This window comes from Canis lupus, chromosome 14 (assembly GCF_048164855.1).
Source record: "Canis lupus baileyi chromosome 14, mCanLup2.hap1, whole genome shotgun sequence".
Taxonomy (NCBI): Eukaryota; Metazoa; Chordata; class Mammalia; order Carnivora; family Canidae; genus Canis; species Canis lupus.
Genome location: NC_132851.1, coordinates 43,290,323 through 43,314,330, shown reverse-complemented (window position 1 = coordinate 43,314,330; position 24,008 = coordinate 43,290,323). Strand labels below are relative to the sequence as shown.

The following is a 24,008-nucleotide window of genomic DNA, read 5'->3' as shown; positions in this document are numbered from 1 at the left end:
GCTAGGGGGGGATAGGGAAGGTACCCGAGATCAGAGGTAGGATGAAATCACGGGTTAACACAATTTTTTTCAAAGATTTTATTTATTTATTTGACACAGCACGCGCACAAGCAGGGGGAGCGGCAGGGAGAGGGCGAAGCAGGCTCAGGGAGCCTGATGTGGAGCTTGATCCCGGGGTCCTGGGATCATGACCTGAGCTGAAGGCAGACACTTCACCACTTAACCACCACTCAGGAGCCCCTTCTGTACACAATTTTAAGTAAATCCCACTATCTTATAGTTACAATATTCACAATGTAATTACCTTTGTATAAAATGCATTGTAGGGAAGCCTGGGCGGCTCAGGGATTGAGCATCTGCTTTCGGCTCAGGGTGTGGTCCCAGGGACCTGGGATCGAGTCCCACATCCGGCTCCCTGTACAGAGCCTGCTTCTCCCTCTGCCTGTGTCTCTCACAAATATTTTTTTAAAAATGCATTGATAATCTTATCTCTAAAAGACATTTACTTAATTCATTCAAGGTAGAGGACAAAATTCAATGGCTAAATTACGTATCTTCTGGTAATACAACCTGCCATCTGGTTTGTTCACTAACCGGGTGAATGGAGTGAAGAGTACATACATGCTTTGAAACATGACAGCCATTTACGGGTTGTGTGATATCAAGTAACTTAATACTTAAAGCTCAGTCTCAATTACAACATCTGGAAATAATTATTAAACTGCCATTAATAACAGCTGCTGCTAATACCAGACACCTATCACTTTGCACCAAATGTACCTTAATTATCAAAATTAAGACAGCCCCTATCCTTAATTTAGATGTGAATATAATAAACTCTTTCAGACATTTATAAAAATTTAAACAAAAACTAGACAGCACATGTCCAGCTAGTATGGTATTTGACTTTAATAACTGACTCGTGAGGCACCTGGGGGGCTCAGTGGTTGAGCGTCTGCCTTCAGCCCAGCACGTGATCAGCCCGGGCGTGCCTCTCTGTGTCTCTCTGGAATAAAATCTTTAAAAAAAAATCACTGACTCCCTATAAATCTGATTTTATCCAGCTAACAACAAACTGATACTTAAGATGATTTTGAAAATACTTTATCTTAGGCTTGAACTAGATAGAATCTTAAGTATGCTGAGCCTCTTAGTGTAAGAAAAAAAATGTGTGAAAACAAAATAGTTAAAATTCACTCAGCACTTACTATTGTGTCATACTCTTCAGAGTATTTATTTTTTTAAAGATTTTATTTATCCATGAGAGACACAAAGAGAGACAAAGAGAGGGGGGGAGGGGGGCAGAGACACAGGCAGAGGGAGAAACAAGCTCCACGCAGGGATCCTGACGTGGGACTCGATCCCGGGTCTCCAGGATCAGGCCCTGGGCTGAAGGTGGCGCTAAACCACTGAGCCACCTGGGCTGCCCTCTTCTGAGTATTTTAAACATACTACCTGATACAATCTTCACAGCAGCCTTGGGAGGTAAATTACAGTATAATCCTGATTTCACTAAGGAGTAAAGTAATAATTTACCTTGGGGAGTGATTGGAATAGAAATTTAAAACCAGGCAATATGGTTTCAGAATCCAAGCTCATATCCTGCCACCTCTTCCTTTTCAAAGAGCTAATTGATTATTTAAACCTAAAAATACTGAAACCAACAAATTTTATACTTTTCATTCTGTTGTCAACATATAGATTACTAAGTAAAATGAAAAGATACACAAGTTTTAATTTATGAAAATTCATTTTTTTCCCCACAATTATTTATCAGATTGTGTTCTCAGGACTTTTATAAAAGCATCTTTTGGAACTTCAATGTTGCCAATTTTCCTCAGTTTTTTCTTTCCTTCTGCTTGTCTCTTCAAAAGTTTCATTTTTCGGGTAATATCACCACCATACTGAAAAATATTTTTAAAAATTGGAAGTCCAAATCACTCCACAGAAAATTAATCATGTAAGAGACATAATACGATTATAATGACCTTACAATTATTACCCACGAGGCAGACGTCTGCAAAGTCACCTTTCTAACCTCCTCCAGAGCAGATCATAATTTAACATCTTCTCAAAGAATGATAAAGACTTTTATTTTTTGGGTGGAGAGGTAGATCACGAGGAAACCCCATGACATGTTATCATGTCAAAAAGAATTATCAATCTTCTTACTGATTCCAGTCTTAAGATTCTGGATTATGTAGCTATAGACTAATAAACTCACACAGCCCTAAGTGTGCCAGTCCCTACAATAAAGATTTAGAAAAAGCATCTACCATTTATTTCTCATAAGTGAGTTAAGAACTATGAGACCACAAATTCAACAAAGCAACGTAGGAGAGGTGGATTTCAAACTGCCATACTCTTCACACTTAAGACACAGTCATTGTCTTCAAAATGTCTCCTCATAAATTACATCAATGACACATGTTATCCTGGTCGTAACCATTATACTTCACTGGGTAGTACTTCATATAAGGACATTTTTATAAAGATGGAAAAACAAGAATTTATCAAAATGAGTATGTTATCAGCCAAGCTGAGATTTACCTATTCAAAAGAAAACTAGAGATGAAATGGTTATTTAAAAAAAAAAAAAACATGGAAACCGATTTATTTATGCACCCTTTGATTTTAAACTCTTGAAATAAATATATTATTACAAAGTAGAATACATACACATTTTGCCAAAACGTTTTTCCTATAGGCTTTCACACTGTAAAAAAAAAAAAAAAAAGAGATTTACATAAAAATTACATAATTTCAACACTCTTTAAAAGAATTTTATTTTCAAAAACAATTTCCACTTTACTAAAGATTTAAATGATCATGCCATACTGAGTAAAACGGATATAAACAAATAATTAGGTAGCTCAAATGCTCTTGTATCTATTTTCATGTATTTGACATAAAAGAGAAAATGAATTCAACATGAATATCAACATAAATTTAAGAATAAAAAAAGGTCAAGGCTTGTGGGTAGTCTTGATTAGGCCAAATTCAATAGTATGATCTTAATTTTAAGAATTATACAAGGTCATGTCTGGCTCAGCCTAAAACTGTTCCTACCACTCACTACTACTTCCAAAAAGTTTAAACACGGTTATCATCACATTACCAGCTCTACCAAATATGCATTAAGACTGACTGGGAAAAAAAAAAAAAAAAAAAGACTGACTGGGAAATAATGTATTACTTTTGTAAAACCCTTTTCAGGGCATATGAAATAATTCTAACAAATCCACCAAGCAAATGCAAGCTAATCTATTTCTATGGGTGTTTCTAAGAAATTTGGAAGAAATTTGAAAAAAGTTCCTTTTATATGTATTCCATAAGAAAAGATAAAAATCTATTTTTTTTCTGTAAGGATTCTTCTACCTCCACACGCTGAGGTTAGAGTCATTTGCTACTTTCAACTGCACCTTCCAGGATGTTCCCTGGTGATCCGTTCCAGTCTGCCTAAGCTCTGGATATTCATGCAACTCAAAACCATTAACTAAAGCAAAATCGTGCTAAGAAATGAAAGTCACTGCAAACATAGGCATAAAATTTATTCCAAAACTATGTAAAAACGGTGGTTGTAATTTCACCGTTACTGATACGTGTAGGTTTGGGTTTAAACTACACTAAATGGCAGTTTCCAGCAAAGGAACACTTCCGACTTCCCAGAAATCAAGGAAACATGATACAAGGTATTTCCTGCACTTAACTGTTACCGGTAGAGCAGCTTGTGTTCTGATTTATACATATCACATCTCTCATAAAAAAGACCAGGGTCCTACTTGAATCAGCCTATCTTCTATTTCTACTATATGTCACACAATCAATGTACAATGCAAAGCTCAACATATTAGCATTCCTCTGCCCGTCATCTTTCCGATTTCTAATTTGGCTACTTCTGAGAAGTGATATTAAGTGCTTTAAGTAAAAATCGTAATTTAGGGGCCCTTGGATGGCTCAGCTGATCAAAAGTTAGGCTCAGGTCATGACCCTGGGGTCCTGCTCAGCGGGGAGCCTTTTCCTCTGCCTGAAGCTCTTCCAGCTTGTGCTCCCTCTCTGATAAACAAATAAAATCTTTAAAAAAAATAACTAATTTAGTTTTGTCTTTTGGAAGAGTAGCTCCAAAAGTTTTTTCTAAAGCTTAAAAAGTTTCAGTTGCTATTAGCTATACTTACCTAGGAAATTCAGTGGTCATGAAATAAAATGAGTGGAAATAAAGCAATTCTTCAAACCCATGTCCATTATATCAATAATTCTAAAAAATACCACTCAGTGTAATTTAAGTAAATAACAATTATTAAAATAATTTATATTTTAATATAAAATATTTTATATTTTAATATATTATTAAAATAACAGTGCAGTTTAAGTAAATAACAATTATCACTTAAGTGGAATTAAAATCAGATTAGTGTTTCTACAAGTAGGAATAAGGCTTAAACCAATGTGAAGTTAAATTTTTTAATATCACACTTCATAATATAGTTCTACTCCTATCATTTCCAACCATTTATTCTAAAACAGAAAACAAAAATAAATTTCAACTCACGTTTCTCTTGCAATGATTTTACTTCCAATAGCAGCTTGAATTGCTATCTCAAACAGCTGCCTAGGAAGAGAATCCTTAAGACGTTCACATATGACTTTGCCAACAGAGTGTGCTTTGTCTCTGAGAGAGAAAATGTAACTATTTACACATATCCTAAATACAAATATTTACAGTATTTTTCTAGTACATACACATAATAGATGTAAAGGTGATTTCTTAAAGAGGTTCAAATGGGAACTCAACTGCCATAAATATCCCTTACTTTGAATCATGACTTTTCTGATTGTAAAAATATACCTATTACAGGAAATGTAGGAAAACAAACCATTCTTGCTACCTTTCCCCTCACCATAGAAAGCCAATGTTAAACATTTTAGAATGTGTGTTAAACATATATATGTCCTTCCAGTTACTTTCCTGCATAAGTTTGTTATTTACAGTTTGAATCATAGCATATGTCTATTTTTTATTGAATAGGCATTTTAATGTCATTAATATTACTGTACAATATAATTTTAATACCTTAAGATTATTAAATAGGTGCTCCATTATTTATTTTTATCAATCTATTTGTTGAATATGTAGGATATTATATTTTTCATTATCAATTTATGAATATAAAATTTTTTTTTGTTTTCAATTTTAAATCTAACACAAAGTTTAAAACCATTTCTTCTACTTTGCCTTACCCTGATGTGGGAAACATTTCTTTCCATGACATTATTCTTTTTGGCTATTATAATTCTATTCTTTCATATTTAACAGTTTGGAAAGAGAAGCATGGGAAAAGAATGGAAGGAAAAACTAGCACAAGGAAATTTAATTACTTTTAAGTGTTTAAACTGTAGCTCTCAAATAAAAATAAGCAAGCAATGATTAAATAAAAACATGTCAAAACTGGTTCCTTTCACATTCCATGATTAGTTTCTATTCAACTTACTTGTGTACAATAGTCACTAGCTCCTCTACAATATTTCCATTCAGTAGAATATCCATTTTTACAAGCTCTGCAGTCTGGTAGCCTGCATCTTCATAATCAAAACTAACAAGGAAAAACATCCAAGTGATAGATAAACATACTTCCCAAGAGACTATTATTTTTCTTTGCAAAGTAGATTTTTTCTACCCATTCCCATACCCCCCCACCCAAAGATACAACTTTCTATCAAAATATTAAATATACATTTCACATGAACAGATCTAGATGACCACAGTGAGGAAGTCCCTCAACGTTTTACATTTATGAAATGAAAGGCAAAAGCAAGAGGAAAATAAAATGGTAAGCAAGTCTAGGAAAATGGGACACTGAAGACAAATGTCACCTTCTTCCCAATGTTTCCTCCCAAGAACTGGCGGGCTGTAGACAACAGCATATATTCATAGCTCATTCGCAGAGATTACGTGTGGGCTTCTGTTTAGCTTTCTATTACCAGTTAAATAAATACTATGCCCTGTTAAAGGGTCACTATAAATAAGACTTTCGGATTTCACCTACTACTCTTCAGTTTGAATCTTCACAGAGCTTTTTTGGGGATGAAATGAGTGAATACATGTAAAGCACTGAAACAGTACCTGATACAAAAAAAGTGTTCAGAACACAGCCTCACAAGCAAATAGCACTTCATTAGCATCAGCTATTAAACAATATAGTCAAAGCTTAGAATGCTAATCAAAACAGGTTTAACTTACAAAACTGAAGTCTAGTGAGAAGGAAAACTTCATGCTTACATGTTTTTTCAATTATGGATTAGACATGTATGGCCTAAATTGTCTTAAATTTTAAAACAAACTGATGCCAGAGCACCTGGGTGGCTCCGTGGTTGAGCAGCTGCCTTCAGCCCAGGTCGTGACCCCAGGGTCCTGGGATCGAGTCCCACATTGGAGCCTGTGTCTCCGTCTGACTCTGTCTCTGCCTCTCTGTTTCTCTCATGAATAAATAAAATATTTTTTAAAAAAAAGAACAACAAAAAAAAAAACCCTGATGCCTAGAGCTGGAAATGTTTGGTTTCTAAGCTTTTATAGCAGGAAGGTCACAAGTTGATACTAATACTCTTTAAAGCCAGCCTACCTAAAGTTTTGCTAAAATCCTTTCTTTCTTCCAACAAACATTAGAATTTACTATATGAAAGATATCTTAAGTACTACGCAGAACACGAAGATAAAATCTACACATAGGACCTAGATTTCACCTGTTGACAATGTTAAAATCTTGTGTGCTCCAAAATTTTAGAATTTCTTCACTCATTTTTTTCAAAGGAAACCATTATACAAATGTTGTCTGTGTTTCCAAGCTGGCTAAATGGAAACCTAAGCTCATTCAAAAGTTATTCATTCCAGTGTACAACACATTGAGGAATGCAGGAAACACATTTAGGAGTCTGAAAGGCTACCTGGGGGTTTAAGGACAAACAGCTCCATCAAACTTCTGACCCAGCAGCACAAGAGTCTTGAAACTTGGTCTAAGAGAAAATGTTCCTTATCTCAGTCCAGGAAGGCTGACTATGGCCACAGACTATGATGCATTTTTATTAAGTTAGGAACTGACTACTTAACAGAAAGATCCATCCTGAACATAAGAATCACATTAATCCTGGAAGCTGGCATTCTTTTATTGTTACAGAGTTCAAACTTAAGCATGCTCTCTCATTTACTCTGAAGTACTCTTAAGTTTCTAAGCTAAAAGATTTTAGGACCACTTAATTCATAAAGTGGTATCTAAATGCGAATATGACTGACAGACTTGGTTACAAATGTTTGTAAACATTTAGCTTAGTCATTGTTCTTTCAACTACAACTGCTTTTTTTTTAAATTTTTTTTTAATTTTTATTTATTTATGATAGTCACAGAGAGAGAGAGAGAGAGAGGCAGAGACACAGGCAGAGGGAGAAGCAGGCTCCATGCACCGGGAGCCCGACGTGGGATTCGATCCCTTGTCTCCAGGATCGCGCCCTGGGCCAAAGGCAGGTGCCAAACCGCTGCACCACCCAGGGATCCCCTACAACTGCTTTTTAACAACAATTCATCTTCCTCTAAATCCCACTGCCACTTATTTGCTTACGTTATCGGAAAGAAGACATGGGAGAAAAAAAAAGGGGTGACAAAGTAGAAAAACTAATTCCTCAACACAAACACAAAGGATACTCCTTTGTAAACAGTTAGGATGACTCTTTCATTATAAAGCTCATTTTATAAAGCTGAATTTCCAGGTCACTGTAGCCCAGTCTCTGAACACCGGAATTTTTCTTTGAATATTAATATTAAATATGCCTGCACATGTGTGCAGATGCACGTGTATTTTATAGATGGGAATGGTCATTTTCCCATCTACTTCCCCAGCATATTTCATATTTTCTTTATATTCTAATATATGCTATCCATTAACGTAAGATTTTAGGACACTGTGGGCAGCTAGAGTTATTTATCCCAACATAAAATACTCCCCAAATGCTGTTTTGAGTTGTTACTTAGTATTACACCTTCCTCCACTTCTATCAGGCAGTTCCCCCCATGTACTCCTGGTTTTCATAATGTGGACCACTTATTCTGGAGAAGATCAAGGTATTAAAGTGCTCACAGATCCAGGGGCACACCTCACATTTTTTACAGACTAAATATGTACATCTGTTTTCCAAATATATTCTGGTGCTCCTAGGAATACAGAAGCACAAATACATTTCAAATGTGCCACTGAGACCACAGCAGCTTTCTGAAATCACATATAATTTTTAACAGGGGAGTATACTCTTTCATGAAGAAGACACTATAACTTTTTTATTAAAAGAAGGGTTAAGGGGCAGCCAGGTGGCTCAGCGGTTTAGCGCCACCTTCAGCCCAGGGCGTGATCCTGGAGACCCGGGATCGAGTCCCACGTCAGGCTCCCTGCATGGAGCCTGTTCTCCCTCTGCCTGTGTCTCTGCCTCTCTGTGTGTGTCTCTCATGAAGAAGTAAATAAATTCTTAAAAAAAAAAAAAAGGGTAATGGTTTGATGAGTTGAAGAAGCTTGTTCTTCCAAAGCAAATTATGAACACTCTAACACTTACAAGGTTGTTCTAAGCCTTTCTATCCTTAGAGTTGTTTCTCTACTATTTTTAAGAGAACAGAGATTATTAAATGAGCTGAGAATTAGTATACTCATGTTGGTCAATATTTCAAAAGAATTGTCCAAGTATCTGAACTTCTTGTTAAATTTTACCTAGCATATCCAGAAGACAGGGATTTCAAGGAATCATAAAAATCCACCACAATTTCATTCAAAGGGAAGAGGTATTTAAGCATAACTCTATTTTGATCAATATACATCATATTCTTCTGAACTGCTCTTCGAGCCTAAAAAAGAAAAAAAAAGTGTACTTAATGATGAACCTATTTAAATGATTTATAATGAACATAGAAAGCTGTCAATTACCAACTTAAAAATTCCCTTACAGATCCTAATAAAGAGTGGGCAAAATGAAGGAATATTTACTGGTCTACTAAGAACTTGCAGACAATACTTGTAATACAGAGAGAACTATTTCATACTTCAATTGTAACATATTTAATAACAAAGCTTTAAATCTTTTATCTTTAACAATTTTATCTTTTTTAAATTATATAGTATTTAATGATAAACCAAATACAATTACAGATAATGTCAAAGTTCTAATTTCTTGTTTTACAAATACTTAGGTCCGAAGATATTAAGTAAATGGCCAAAGTTTTCTAGTTTGTGATTACAGAATTAAAATGCAAATCCACTAATACTCACTTAACAGTTCTTTCCTATATGCATCGGAATATTTCAAATAGTTTTGAGGATGATTTGTGGATTAAGTCATTTATTACATCATGGCAAAACTAAGACAAAAGGGAGAATATCCACCCTTTAGTCAAAAGTCTCAAATATTACAGTTATCTTTAAAACTATCTTCAATTCCAAAAAAATCATTCTTTTAGCTAGTCAGTACAAATAAGCATCAAACTTTTCTTTGGGCTAACATGTCAACTCAGTAAATTAACACAGATGATAAAAATTCTGGTTCTATTTTTCTTATTAAACTCAAACTGATTTTAAAAGTATCTATTTCATATAATAAATATACACGTGTGTAGACGTAGATCTTTATGGAAACTTCTTACAAATTTAATGTGCTTTACAGAGAGAAAACTTTCAAAACCTCAGTGGGAAACCACTGTTGGAACTAAAATTTACTTTTATATTAAATTGTATTACACTTATACCTGGCAAAGCATCATTACTTTTCCAATATATTCATCTGGTGTGATGATGGTACCCAAAACAACCGGCTCCAAATATTCTGTAACTTTTGATTTATCAGGGAATTGTGCAGGATTGATGATCGTAATTTCCTTTTCTCTGTATTCCTAAAAATAAGAAAAATCATCAAAAGCTTAAAAAAAAAACTTAATTACCCTGTTTTAAAATTGGCTTTTAATTTATAGTAAATATTAGAATTTATAATAATTGCATCTGTTGAATAAAAACAAAAGAATTCCTAAAGGTTAGACTATTATCTTAACAAGCTTATATTTTAAAAACCATACAACTATAACCACTTAATAGCAATTTTATTAAATAACATCTGCTGGACATTTACTAAACACATCTCATGTACCACTCAGAAAAAAATACGTAAAAGGACATTTTAATCTGCCTTTTATAGGGCATTAGCATAGTTTCCTAAGTTAACTTTGATAGAAAATATTTAGATGTTAAAGTTAAAATTTGTTTAAACTGAATTCACTGCAATTCAGATGCAATACAATACTGTCTCTGTCATTAGCTTGAAATTTGAAATTTCCTATATCCAGGTAGCAATGACTGCTTCACTTTTCGTAAGATAAATTATTTATGACCAAAATTATATTCTTCATTTTTGTACTGGGTTTAGAACAGCATTTTAATTACTAATTCTGTTTTTTTATTCTCAGTAACAGGTTAGTTTTGACAATATACAGGTTTCTATCAGGTTAAGAAAAATACTGCATTAATTAGTTCTCAAGTGGCTTCTCCATTATTATTCATAAAGTAATTCAATTCAATGCTACTAATCAAGAAATATTTCATGTAATAACTAAGTTAATGGTGTATAAAAGTTTCTCTTGCATTTTGCATACATACACACACACACACACTTTTTGGTTTTCCCTTGTATGTTGGTTGACAACAGTACCTTTATCAATTTTGCTGATGAAAGAACAGCTTTATATGGAACAGTAGGGGTTGTCAAAATTACAGAAGCATTATATTCTTGCTCCAGTCGCTGGTTGAAAACTTCCATATGCAAAAGTCCAAGAAATCCCAACCTGGGGGGAGAAAACGTCAAACTCCAAAATGTATATTTCATGGGCCCTGGTTTCTTTGATGAACATAGTGTTACTTTGTGGGGAGGGGTGGGATTAAGTCATTCCAAATAAAAAAAGTCTGGGCACCTCGGTGGCGTAGTCGGTTAAGCGTTTGCCTCATTCAGCTCAGGTCATGATGGTGCCCCCCTGGGACCAAATGGGGCTCCTGGCTCAGCGAGGAGTCTATTTCTACCCCCTCCCTGACTGCTGCTCATGCTCTCTCGCTGTCTCTCTCAACTAAATAAAATCTTTTAAAAATCCAAATAAAAACAAAAAGTCATTCAAGCAATTCACGTCATAATTAAATGCTAGGCAGCCCGGGTGGCTCAGCGGTTTAGCACCACCTTCATCCCGGGGTGTGACCCCAGGGTCCCGGGATTGAGTCCCATGCTGGGCTCCCCACAGGGAGCCTGCTTCTCCCTCTGCCTGTGTCCCTGCCTCTCTCTCTGTCTCATGAATAAATAAAATCTTTAAAATAATAATAATTAAATGCTAGCAAAACTTCATTAAATAAGATTCAAAATTAAAAAAAAAAAAAAAAAAAACTTCTTTTGGAGTTCTACTTAAAACTGCTGTAAAGCTTTTCCATAGAACATGAATAGAGTATGAAACAGGCAGACGTTTGTTTTGGTGTGCTTTACACTAACCAAATATTCAGGAACAACGAACCACTTAAATTTCACTTTTCAATAAAAATTTGGTCCTACAGGGAGGGTAAAAGAATCTTACCTCCAGCCAGCACCTAAGGCAAGGCTACTATCGCGATGAACTGTCACACTGGAATCATTTATAGTCAGTTTTTCTACAGCACTCTTCAAGTTATTATATTCAGATTGGTCTATAGGATACATTCCTGAGAACACAATAATTTCTAATTATCACATGTGAAAATCTGCCTAAAAACCGAATATATAATGCTTCCAAGACCAAAATTAAACATTTAGCTTTTAAATTACTTCCCTATATTACAACGACCGCAATAATTGGTTTACTAAGAAAACCTGAATATTAAGTTACACTGGCTTCAAAGTATATTGCAAGTTTTAAAGCCTTAATGAATTTACAACTGTATTCACACTCCAAGTGATGTTTTTATCCTTTTGCAAAAATATAAGAAAAATAAAAAAGAACCACGGAATTAGGCCTATTAGAAAAATGCATTATTTCAAGAAACAAAAGTTGAAGACATCCCACAACCACAAATGAAATTCCCTGAGATGAAAAGCGGAACTAGAAATGAAAACTACACTGAACCCTTCACTCTGTACGGCAGATAATCTATTAAAATCAAAGATATGTTTTGCTTTTCTCAATTCATTGACAAAAACCATCAAGTTAGTGATTCATCAGATCCTTTTTCATCTGATCCTCAAGTCCTCATCTCTCAAATCCTCCAAAATCCAAATGATTGGCTTTGCCTAATCAAAGACAAACTTCCTAATTCCCAGGGACAGATACAAGGGGAGAAAAGCAGGTGCTGGATACCAGCACGGAGTAACCTGATGACCTCCGATCAGGCCTTCCTTCCTCAAGTATGTATCACACCACACAGAAGCGAAAGGCTGTGAAGTCCTGCACCGGAGGAGACGCACCGTCCTCTGCCGCTTACACTGGTACTATACAATGTTAAAGGAAGTCCAACTAACAGGAAGGCAGCAATAAATGTCTCCTGAGAATTAGTCATGAATGCATGCTAACTCAAGAAATATTCCAAATGCAATGGCCTACACCCCCAGGGAAACAAAAAGGAAATCCATGTCACTATGTTCTTTTACATATCAGAGAGCCCATATTTTCCAAGAAGTCCTAAAAGAAAAAAAAAGTGTAGGAAATGATCTCCCACATAAAGCTTCAATATACATATGAAATTGACACATAAATAGCACTCAAAAAATGAAAACAAAAAGAGTATTCTGGAATTAGCTGTTATTGAAAACGATTATTTCTGGTAATTATTATTTCAATTTACAGAATAAATTGTCCCTCATCCTTGAATTTGTGAGCTCCTCACCTGCAAATACCATTGGTTTCGCGGATTTAAACCCAGGCAAGGGCTCCACTGGTTGTTTATGTAAATATAATGTATCTCCTATTTGTGCTTCAGTGACATCTTTCATCCCAGCAATCAGATAGCCCACCTGTCCTGCATATCTAAATAAAATTATTATATGGAAATATTTACTGCTTTAATGTTTCAAGTGCATACTCACAATTAGCTCTACCTTTCCTGGAAATTATAACATTTTCCAAATAAAACCTCATCTAATTCAGAGTAAGTGCTTCCTATCAATTCTTAACGCTAAACGGTCAGTAAAAGATCATGACCATGCCTTACAATCCATTATCAAAGACCTCTCCCACACAAGCCTATGGCCTTCTTCAGGACTCTGCCTGCCTTTGCAAATTAAATAACAGCTTCTAAAATATAATAGAAACATAGTGAAACTAAGTGCAGAAACATAAGATATTTCTTGTACTGTAAAACACTATTTTATTAATGAATTGTGTCATTGATGCACTTAAAAAAAAAAAAAAGATTTTTAACCAAGCAGAGAAGTGTGAACTCTAAATGAATCTGAAACCAATTTAATTCTCCTTAGGAAAAGAGCACATCTGAAAATTTCAGAGTTTTAGCTTAGTTTTTGTTGTTGGTTTTAAAGCAAATTTCCTACATAGTAACAAACAACATTTAGGATATCAGAATCTTAAGTGAAGATACGATAACTGTCAATACATGATCTACATGATGGAACACAGATAAGAAATATTTGAGTAAAATTAAAATAGACTTAATGCCTCAAATAAAAAATGCAATGAGCAAAATAGTGCTAGTTTTAGACATTAAACTATCAAGTGTGACCTACACAGTCGCCTGATTCACTACCTTGGTTTTCACCTATGAGGAAACAAAGACCTTAGGTTGCCCCACGTACGTGCCAGGTGATTAAATTCCTCAGTACCTGGTGTAATGCTGGAGTAGGCACTCAAATATTCGTTAACAAATTCAGAATTCAGTTTTTCCAACGCACACTACCTTCCTAACCATGGATTCTAGTTAGTCAAAGTCTTCCCATACTAAAGGAAAAATTACCGAATTTTTCTTCACTTTTACATCGAATGATCTACTTATAATGTACTTATAAATACATATAAATATACTTATAAAAAATCAAATACCAAACTGATGCCCAGTATAGTACGGATATGGGTGAAGAGAACTCTCTCTTTCACGGTCTCTTCAAATACATCAATATAGGGCCCAGTGTGCACCAGATCATTAAATTTGTTATGACTAGTCAAAAGGAATAAAAATATATCAAATTTATACCGTCCTTCACATGAGATTCCTTTTGCAAGAGCATTTAATATTTAGTCTCATTAAAGAATCCATTTGGGTTTTTTCTGAGTCACCCAACTGGGATCACCCTAAGCACAGCAAGCTGAGAAAGGCAGAGGTAGAAACACACACAAAGGTATTTTAATTACTACTGCAGATTACTTACAGTTTATGTGTTGGCTGCTCATTAGGATTCAGAACTCCTACTTCATTAACTTCATATGTCTTTTTAGTATGTGCAGATACAATTTTATCTCCTTTGGAAACCATTCCATCAAATAATGCTACATTGGCTATCACACCCCTATACTGGTCAAAGGTGGAATCAAATACCAAGGCTTTCAGAGAATTTTTGCGATGCACTTTGGGACTATTTAAAAATAAGTGAGAAGAAAATATATACATGATAAATTAAAATCTTAATAAAATGCTTATTTTTAAATTCAAATGTTATGCTTAATTTATTCTAGTACCTGAAAAAGGCTGATAACTGACAGCCAAAATAAAAAGATCTTCCTATGAAGTATAATGCCTATTTTTATATTAGTTTTAATTCAATCTTGAGTGTTAAATAAATGACTTTTAAGATCTACGAAACTGATGAAATACATTGATTCAGTATTAAAACACAGTAATTGCTAATGTATTCAAGTCTCCATATTCAAGGATTATTAGGAAGAGATCCATCCTTACCACCCTTGTTTGCTTTCTTTTTCTGTACTGTACTTGATTTCTATTTATTACTAAAAGTAAAAAAAGACTGTATTTTCACTCACAAGAATGATCTAATCTAAAATTACAGATCAGACTGATGGCCTTTGTCTGCTAAAGACAAACAGTAGAAAAACAGCAAAGTACTCACGGGGGTATTCTTTCAATGACTGCCTGAAGAACTCTTTCAACATTTGTTCCAAGTTTCGCAGAAATCTAAAAAAGAATACACAAAAAAAATAAGCATTTAAAGACTATTTTTCTATTCAGGTGACTGAGCTTTATAATTAGAAAAAAAGAAAGAATTCTAACAGTCATTAATTTGAAGAAAGCAGTAAAAAGAAGCACAAACCATATAATAACACTGACAAAACTCTTCCATTACAGTAGAGGAGTCTATGGTTCTTGGATTAAATTACAAAAGTATTCTGATTACCGTATGAAAAGTGGTCTAAGAGTTAAAAAAAAATCTGAGTAACAGTTACAACTCTGTATGCAATGTATGACTTTATATTTTTCCTAAACCTCAAGATTATTGCATATAAAGAGAATAAACAATATACATGCATGGTACACATATAGTTATAAAGCATATTACTACTTTCGTTCTCCAGAGAGCGAGCGAGCGTGAGCGAGCCTGAAGACTCAAAAAAAAAAAAAAAAAGGACACAACTCACCTTTGTTATTAGTAACTGGATTGCCTCTGAAATCCTCATTTCAAAGCCCATTCCCTAAAAACTACCTCTTAACCTTTAAGCTGTCTCTAGATCAGTTTCCCAAGTCAGCACTAATGACGGTTTGGGATGATAATTGTTTTAGGGACTGTTCCATGCATTTTAGGATGTTTAACAGAATCTACGGAATGTCATCAACCCACAAGACGACAGTAGCACCCATTCCCCAGAATGACAACGAAAATGTCGGGATCCCTGGGTGGCGCAGCGGTTTAGTGCCTGCCTTTGGCCCAGGGTGCGATCCTGGAGACCCGGGATCGAATCCCACGTCAGGCTCCCGGTGCATGGAGCCTGCTTCTCCTTCTGCCTATGTCTCTGCCTCTCTCTCTCTCTGTGTGTGTGACTATCATAAATAAATTAAAAAAAAGAAAAAAAAAAGAAAGAAAAAAAAAGAAAAAGAAAATGTCTCCAGACGGTGCCAAATGGTTCCTAGGGGGCAAAACTACCCTCTAAGGAGAACCGCTGCTCTAGGCTCTAGTACCTTCTTTGCAAGGATCCTTTTAAGTTCCCGTGTCTACACCATTGAATAGACTACCTTTTCTCATTATCCATTAGCTCCCTGCCCCCTCCTTTCCCAGCTGAGACTCCAAGGTCCACTATTTATAATCACTCTGTTCAACCACTATCTATTCTCTCCCTATCTTAAGGTTGGTAAAACTCAACCGTGACTGCTTCCAACTATGTTTTGTCTTTTTCTTAAGGTTTTATTAATTTGAGAAGGGGGGGGAGCGAGCGAGCACACGTGAGAACAGAGGGAGAGGGAGAAGCAGACTCCCTGTGGAGCATGGAGCCCAAAGCGGGGCTCAATCCCAGGACCCCGAGATCATGACCTTAGCTGAAGGCAACACCTAACTGAGCTACCCAGGCACCCCAACAATGTGTCTTTTTAGGCCTACAATATAATCAGAGGGTTCAACATTACTGAGAAAAATCAAGTAACTGGTCTGGTTGGTTTCTTGTGAATTTATGACCACGCATCTCAACATGCAGTTAAACTTCCAACTTCCCAGGACGCGTCCTATAGTAAATTCACATTATCATTCAGTAGGGCATTTCACAACACCTTCCTTTCAATCACACATTTCCCCCTTTGGCCAATTCACTCTTGGTTGATGACTCCACCTATTATTTCATTTAAGAAAACAGAAAATATCACAAACTCCCTTACCCAAAAGATATAAATACACTTGTATTTATATTCACAACCTCTTTGCTGTCTCCCATTACATTTGAAAATTATTCCTTCTCTGAATACTCAATCCGTCCACTTCCTATTCTAAATCCTACTGTGATCCTTCTCAAGTTCTTACTCATAAATACCCTCAAACTGATAAGAACATAGTTTGGCTTCTGGACCTTATCTCTACACTCGTCCTTAGGAAATGATATTCATCTGTAAGACCTCAATACCACATATATGGCTAATAACTCCTAAATATCTATCTCTGACCCCACTCTCTACATGAATGTCTGAATTGTAGATTTACGCAGTATCTCTACTTGGACGTCTAATAGATATTTCAAACCCATTACATCCGAAGCAAAGCTTTTGTCTTCTCCTGTATCTTCTCCTCATATCGGTATCAACTACTACTATCAACTACTTGCTTTAAATCCAAAGCTACCTCATTCTTTTATCACTTCCTTACACGTAGCCTACGAGCAAATCTATCCTATCTACGAATATACATCAAATTTGCCCACTTCTGCAACATCACCATCACATACTTAGCCACCTCCCCAGCCCCTGAGCTATTACTGCAAGCTGGCTTCCCCTAGCTCTTCTTATTCTTTCCTAATGAATTCTCTATAAAGCACCTGAACGATCAATTTATTTTCCTCACTTGCTTTAAAATCCTTTATCTTAGAATAGTTTACAAACCTCAGCACAGCAAGTCTCAGCATGACTTGATTCCTGCCTACCTCTACAAAGCCATCTTACCTAACTTGCCTCCTTTCTGTTCCTTAAACGTGCCAAACCTTGCCAAACATGCAAGCCTTTACACTTGCTCTTTCCTCCTCCTGGAATGCGTTTCCCCCAACTCTTCATTTCTTCAGTCTCAGTTCATCAGAGATGCCCTACCTAACATACTCTGCATCTGAGAAAAAAGGATTTTTTTCTATGATACTCCACCTACAATTTCTTTTCTTTTTTTTTAATTTATTTATTCATGATAGACATAGAGAGAGAGAGAGAGAGAGGGGCAGAGACACAGGCAGAGGGAGAAGCAGGCTCCATGCAGGGAGCCCGACGTGGGACTCAATCCCGGGACTCCAGGATCACGCCCTGGGCCGAAGGCAGGCGCTAAACCGCTGAGCCACCCAGGGATCCCCTAAAACACAATTTCTTGAATGAATTTTCTTAACACCTCTCTTACTCAATAATTACTACACTTACTTCTTTCTTTACTTATTTAATGACTGCCTCCCTGAGGAGAATATAAACACAATGATTCAGGGGCTTCATCTATCCTGTTGATGCTGTGTGCCTAGCTGGCACATACCAGATTAGTATCTGAATGAATTTTATAAAGATACATTAAAATCAGAATGTTAATTATACTTTAATATGACCCAAGTTATGAAACCATAATTCCAGGACTGCCTTATGAGGTTTCTCTTTATAATAAGAACCACTGAATTCTGTATGTATCTATCCCCAAGAAAAAAATACTGCTTTTTCGGTTACTACCATGTTGTATATAATCATCCATCGTGTTAAGGTTAAACAAACAAAAATCACTCCGTCACCTCAAACTTGCTCCTTCAAAAATCAAACGAGATGGAAAGTGGAAGGTGAACATTGTATTGTTGCACTGACATACTTTCTATACAAACATACAGCTACACAAGGCTCAGGCTATTCAACACCTACATCATCATTGAAAGGTACATAAAATCCCAATTTAAAATAGTACCAACTTTGATATAAATAAAAATTTATTGTTTCTTAAGATTATTACTATAACAAGGTCTTTTGCAAAAAAAAAAAAAAGCTTTGTCAATTCAAAAACAAATACATACAAATGCCTTTAAATTATTTTGAACCTGCTATTTAAAGAACAGTATTTCCAGGGGCACCCAAGTGACTTAGTTAGGCATCCAGCTCAGGTCATGATTTCAGGGTCCTGGGATGGAGTCCTGAGTGAGGCTCCTCGCTCAGCAAGGAGTAGGATTCTCTTCCCCTCCTCTCAGCCTCTCCCCTGCTCATGCGCACACTGTGTGTAAAATAAATCTTTGACTGAATGAATGAATGAATGAATGGAGTAATTCCATGGAGGCAAAATAGTAACAAGCAATACTGTCATCAGCTGTAGAAGACCTGTTTCTTTGTCCTGACACATTAGCTAACTAGATCTGTAATCTTAGGCGATAAAATTTGTGAGCCTTAGTTCTTTTAAGTGGATCACAAGAATAATTCCTGTCTATCCTAACAAAGATTTCTGATGAAGATCAAATGAAATATTAGTAAAATATTACAAATATTAGTAAATATTTGTAAAATTATGAAAACTTTATATACCAATGGGCCATCAAATACTATAAAATTTCACTGAGGCCAATCCCCGAGATTTTTTTTTTTAGGATTTTATTTATTTATTCATGAGAGACACAGAGAGAGAGAGGTAGACACAGGCAGAGGAAGAATCATGCTCCATGCAGGAGCCTGATGTGGGGCCCGATCCCAGGATTCCGGGATCACACCCTGATCCAAAGGCAGATGCTCAACCGCTGACCCACCCAGACATCCCAATCCCTGAGATTTTTTAAAAGTGTAAATATGTCTTCAAAAAAAAGAGGATATTTTACCTTAATACATTCATTTCTTGGAATATCAAACACTTTTTCAATTTGCTTTTCCACTCTTTCAGGATCAGCATTCTTCAGATCTATCTTAAAAAAAAAAATTCATTATGTGTTAATACAGTAAAAAAAGATGTATTACATATTAATAGTATTCAGAGATAGTTAAGAGCATACCTACGATAACTGATACCTCTATTTTTCTTTTCAAAAGTGTTAAGATAATCCAGACATAGGCAATATAATTTTAAGAAATACATCCACTGAAAAACAGAGGGCAGACAACAGAGCATGCAATAACTTTACGCAGCTGGCAACTCAAGGTAGTAAAAGAGTTCAATAACAATTTATCAACCAAGATCATATAAACTGATTTTATAAATTAGATATAACTTATGACAGCGAACTGTCCTACCTATAAGCAACTTTGCATCTTTTAATCTTAACTCTAATAATGTAAACAAAATTCAACTGAATGCAATTCAGATTTTTTTTAAGTAGGCTCCACACCCAACAGATCCCAACTCAGAACTTGAACTCACAACCCCGAGTCCAAGACCTGAGCTGAGATCGAGCTGGACGCTTTACCAACTGAGCCACCTAGCATCCTGCAAAGTGGATTTTTAAATTAAGACTGTTAATTTTAAAATATAAAAGTTAAGGTTTATCAACAGTGCTCAGCTTAGGACTTCACTGTTATGTTCCATGTGTTATACTATTTCCCCCCAATTAAGGGCTTTTTCTTTTCCTATATGTGTTTTAGCGTAATAAACGTACTTTGGCTGCCCTGCATGTTGTTCCTTTCCTCCACAAATAGCCCTCAATTATTCCATGTCAATCCAGGGAGATGATCTTCTCAACTACATGTAAGGATTAGGAGATTGAGTTGCAATTCTATTACGTGCAATTCAAAGAAATAAATCTTACCAATATATTTAATATGCAGTTGAAGATTCCTCACATAAAAAATAGTATACTTAATAGTCAAACACTAAATTCACTTTTAGAAAGTAAAATACTAAAGGGTATTATTGTCTCATTAGAATTACCTTGTTTATAACTGGAATTACCGACAGCTGTGCTTCAAAGGCAAGAAAGAAGTTTGCTACAGTTTGGGCTTGAATACCCTAGAAAAATCAAGACAAAGGTACCGATATGAGCATTCTACCATCTATCACAAAAGCTAGGATTTAAAACCATTCCACACATCTTCACCAAAAGCAGAGTTATAAAAAAAGTATGGTATCTCACTCCCAGAAATCCGGATTGTTCCTTGTGAAAATTCCTTTCATATCAGGAAATGTTACTGGAGACAAAAGACGTGAAACATGAGCCCTCAAGGTCATGAAAGCCTACTGAAGGACACAGTCATGTGATACGGTTCTTAGAGCCCCGTATCCAATGTACCTAAGGCAGACACTGACTGTTCCTCAGTTCCCTGAGGAGCAAGGAAGGTTTAATACAACAAATACCCTGGGTTTTGAATGAAAACTTTGTGAGAAAATGAAACATATCAAAGACTTACTTTAATAGTACATCATAGCTCCTGAATATGTTTTTATGGTTATCTTCACACCACAAAATAACTTGGTAATGTTACTGACATATTTCCTTACCGGTAATATTTCCCAAATCACCTTAAAATCACCCAAAATGACCTGCGATATATTCATTTTCAAGTTCTGCTAAAAATTAATATTAAAACCCCAAATTAAGAACTCCAAAAATTGAGGTTTTGGTGGGATGAATGTAGTATATACTCCAACAATCCTTCATTCTTCTAGAAGATTAAAGTCTTTAAAATATGAACGAGTCAACCTCAGACTGCTTCAGTGCAATAAAATTGAAATCAACAGGACCAAAGCATATGATTTGGTCTAATACAATAAATCTTATTATTTTCAAACATAAAAATTCTATTTCCAAAATATATTTTTAGGAAAACTTCTTGAAACAACCAAATAGCATGTCACACCACATAAAATTGCAAGTACCTACCTCATTTGCATCCACCACAAGTAAAACGCCCTGGCAAGCAGACAGTGACCTGGATACCTCGTAACTAAAATCAACATGGCCCTGAAGAACAGAAAATATCCATACTTCTCAAGTGAGCTGAATTTTTTTTTTAAGATTTTTCTTAGATTTATTCAATCATGAGAGACACAGACAGAGAGGCAGAGAGAGACACAGGCAGAGGGAGAAGCAGGCTTCCTGCAGGGAGCCTGGCGCGGGACTTGATCCCGGGTCTCCAGGATCCTGCCCTGGGCGGAAGGAAGACGCTAAACTGCTGAGCCACCAGGGCTGCCCATGAGCTGTAATTTTTTAGGGAGAGGAATTACGGTCAATCTACTGAATCCCCTTGATAAAAAATTAATACCTTTTTTTTTTTAGACAATACTTGTGAAACAACTGACTCAAACATAAAAACACTGAGAAAACCAAAAGCAAAATGTTTAATGCTCAGTTCAAAAACTGAACAGGGATTTGTTTGCAGAATCAATCCAAGGCTGACTCAACAATAGAGACAAAATATTACATGTACCGGTGTATCGATGAGATTTAGAAGGTACTGCTTTCCTTCACAATTATAGAAAAGAGACGCTGTCTGTGCTTTAACAGTGATTCCTCTTTCTCGTTCCACTTGCAACTTATCAAGAACCTGTTTATTATTTTTTGTTTTATCAATTGCGCCTACAAGGAGAAAAACACTTACTGAGATTTCTATGGGCTTAAAAAAAAAAAAAAAAAGACACAACACTGCATATAAAATCAAAACCAAAATTTTAAAAGGCACAGTAAAGATGATGATTAAGCACTCGTGGATGTCAATTAACTATAGAACATAAAATGAAAATACCTGTTAGTTCCAGGAGCCGGTCAGCCAAAGTACTTTTGCCATGATCCACATGCGCAATGATGCTGAAATTTCTGGTATTTTCAACAGAGAATCTAGACATGTCGATTTTTTCCTAGAAAGGGAAGAAAAATAAAACATTTATGAGCATACATTTTGCGGGATATGAAACAAGTATACCAATTCCAAGAACATTCCTATAGTCTTCTTGGAATAATTTTATTTATAGGGCAGCCCGGGGGACTCCGCGGTTGAGCATCAGCCTTGGGCCCAGGACGTGACCCCGGGTCCTGGGATCGAGTCCTGCGCCGGGCTCCCTGCAAGGAGCCTGCTTCTCCCTCTGCCTGGGTATCTGCTTCTCTCTCTCTCTCTTTCAGGAATAAATAAAATCTTAAAAAAAAAAAAAAAAAAAAAAAGTAACTCCAGATTTTTAGTTGTAGGCATCCTCTTTAGGGTTTTACGAGGACCCACGCCCACGACTACTCCTGGGCCCAGCGTCACGAACTGCTCACCTCCCTCGCCGGCGCCAGGCCTCGAGATGCCCCGGAACAGCGCGAAGCACACCCGGGCCCAGCCCGCGCTGCCCACGCCCTGGACGCCGTCGGCCGCCTCCAGACACGGTGCACGGAAGCCACAGGACAGGGGAATCCCGGCAGGCTTCTAGGAGGCGGCGAAGCCTGCCAGGCCCCGCCCCCGAGCGCAGCCCAGCCCCCGGCCCGCCCCCAGCCCCCGCCCCGCCCACAGGCCCCGCCCCCGCCCAGCGCAAGCCCCGCCCTGCCCCGCCCCGAGGCAGACCCCGCCCCCCGCCGAGAGACAACCCCCCTCCCGTCGCGCCTGCGCAATGAACGCCGCCCCGCTCCGAGGCGCGGTCGCGCGGGGCTCACCTTGCGGTCGGCCGGGCCGTCGGGGCTGCGCGGAGTCCCGGCCGCGGCAGCAGCCGCCCGGGTGGGCGCGGGGCCGGACTCCGGGGGCCCCCGCCGTGCGGTCGCCGCCGCCCACAGCCTGAGCGCGCGCCCGTGCCACCGGCCGCGCCCCGCGGGCGTCCACATGCTGCGCGCTCCCGGGCCTCAGGGGCGGGTCTCCACGCGGCTCGCCGCCATCGCGCGCCCGTTCGCCCCGGTTAAGGTCCGGCGGGTCCCGGCGCGTCACGCGAGACGCCGCGCGGCTCCCGGCGTCGGCACGTCGCACGCGTGGTGACGTCAGCGCGCCCGCCCGCGAGGCCGCTCGGAAGGCGGGGCGGAGCGCTCGGCCCGGCCGCGGCGCGGGGAGTCGGCTTCGCCCGGGGCGGAGAGGGCAGCGCGGCTCCGAGGCCCGAGGCCGGGTCCTGCGTCCGGGAGGGCCCGAGCAGGGGTGCGCCCCGCGGAAGGCGGCCGAGCCTGCCCCCCAGCTCCCGCCCGGCTCCCGGCCCCTCGGCCTCGGCGTCCGGGACGCTGGCCTCCGCCGGGATGGAGAGTGCGAGGCCCCGGGGTCGAGCCCCGCGTCGGGCCCCCTGCAGGGAGCGTGGAGCCTGCTCCTCCCTCTGCCTCGGTCTCTCCTCTCGCTATGAATGAATGAATGAATGAATGAATGAATGAATGAATGAATGAATAAATAAATAAATAAATAAATAAATAAATAAAGTGCTGAGGCCGGCGTAGCGCGTCAGTGCCCGTCCCCCCCGACGTCCCCAC

At 37.8% G+C, this 24,008-nt stretch overlaps 1 protein-coding gene across 1 annotated transcript; it reads right to left on the bottom strand.

Annotated features, from left to right (window-relative positions):
- Positions 1-63: 63 nt before the first annotated feature.
- On the bottom strand, positions 64-23,402 carry GUF1 (GTP binding elongation factor GUF1). The gene is made up of 17 exons (XM_072774920.1): positions 23,223-23,402; positions 22,342-22,453; positions 22,027-22,175; positions 21,480-21,560; positions 20,531-20,608; positions 19,488-19,571; positions 15,095-15,159; positions 14,399-14,602; positions 12,907-13,046; positions 11,625-11,748; positions 10,724-10,856; positions 9,771-9,914; positions 8,743-8,876; positions 5,490-5,591; positions 4,550-4,669; positions 2,680-2,716; positions 64-1,904 (listed from the first exon to the last, which is right to left on the bottom strand). Exons 1-17 carry the CDS (start codon positions 23,385-23,387, stop codon positions 1,767-1,769), a joined length of 2,010 nt encoding a protein of 669 aa, XP_072631021.1. The 5' UTR covers positions 23,388-23,402; the 3' UTR covers positions 64-1,766.
- Positions 23,403-24,008: the final 606 nt, after the last annotated feature.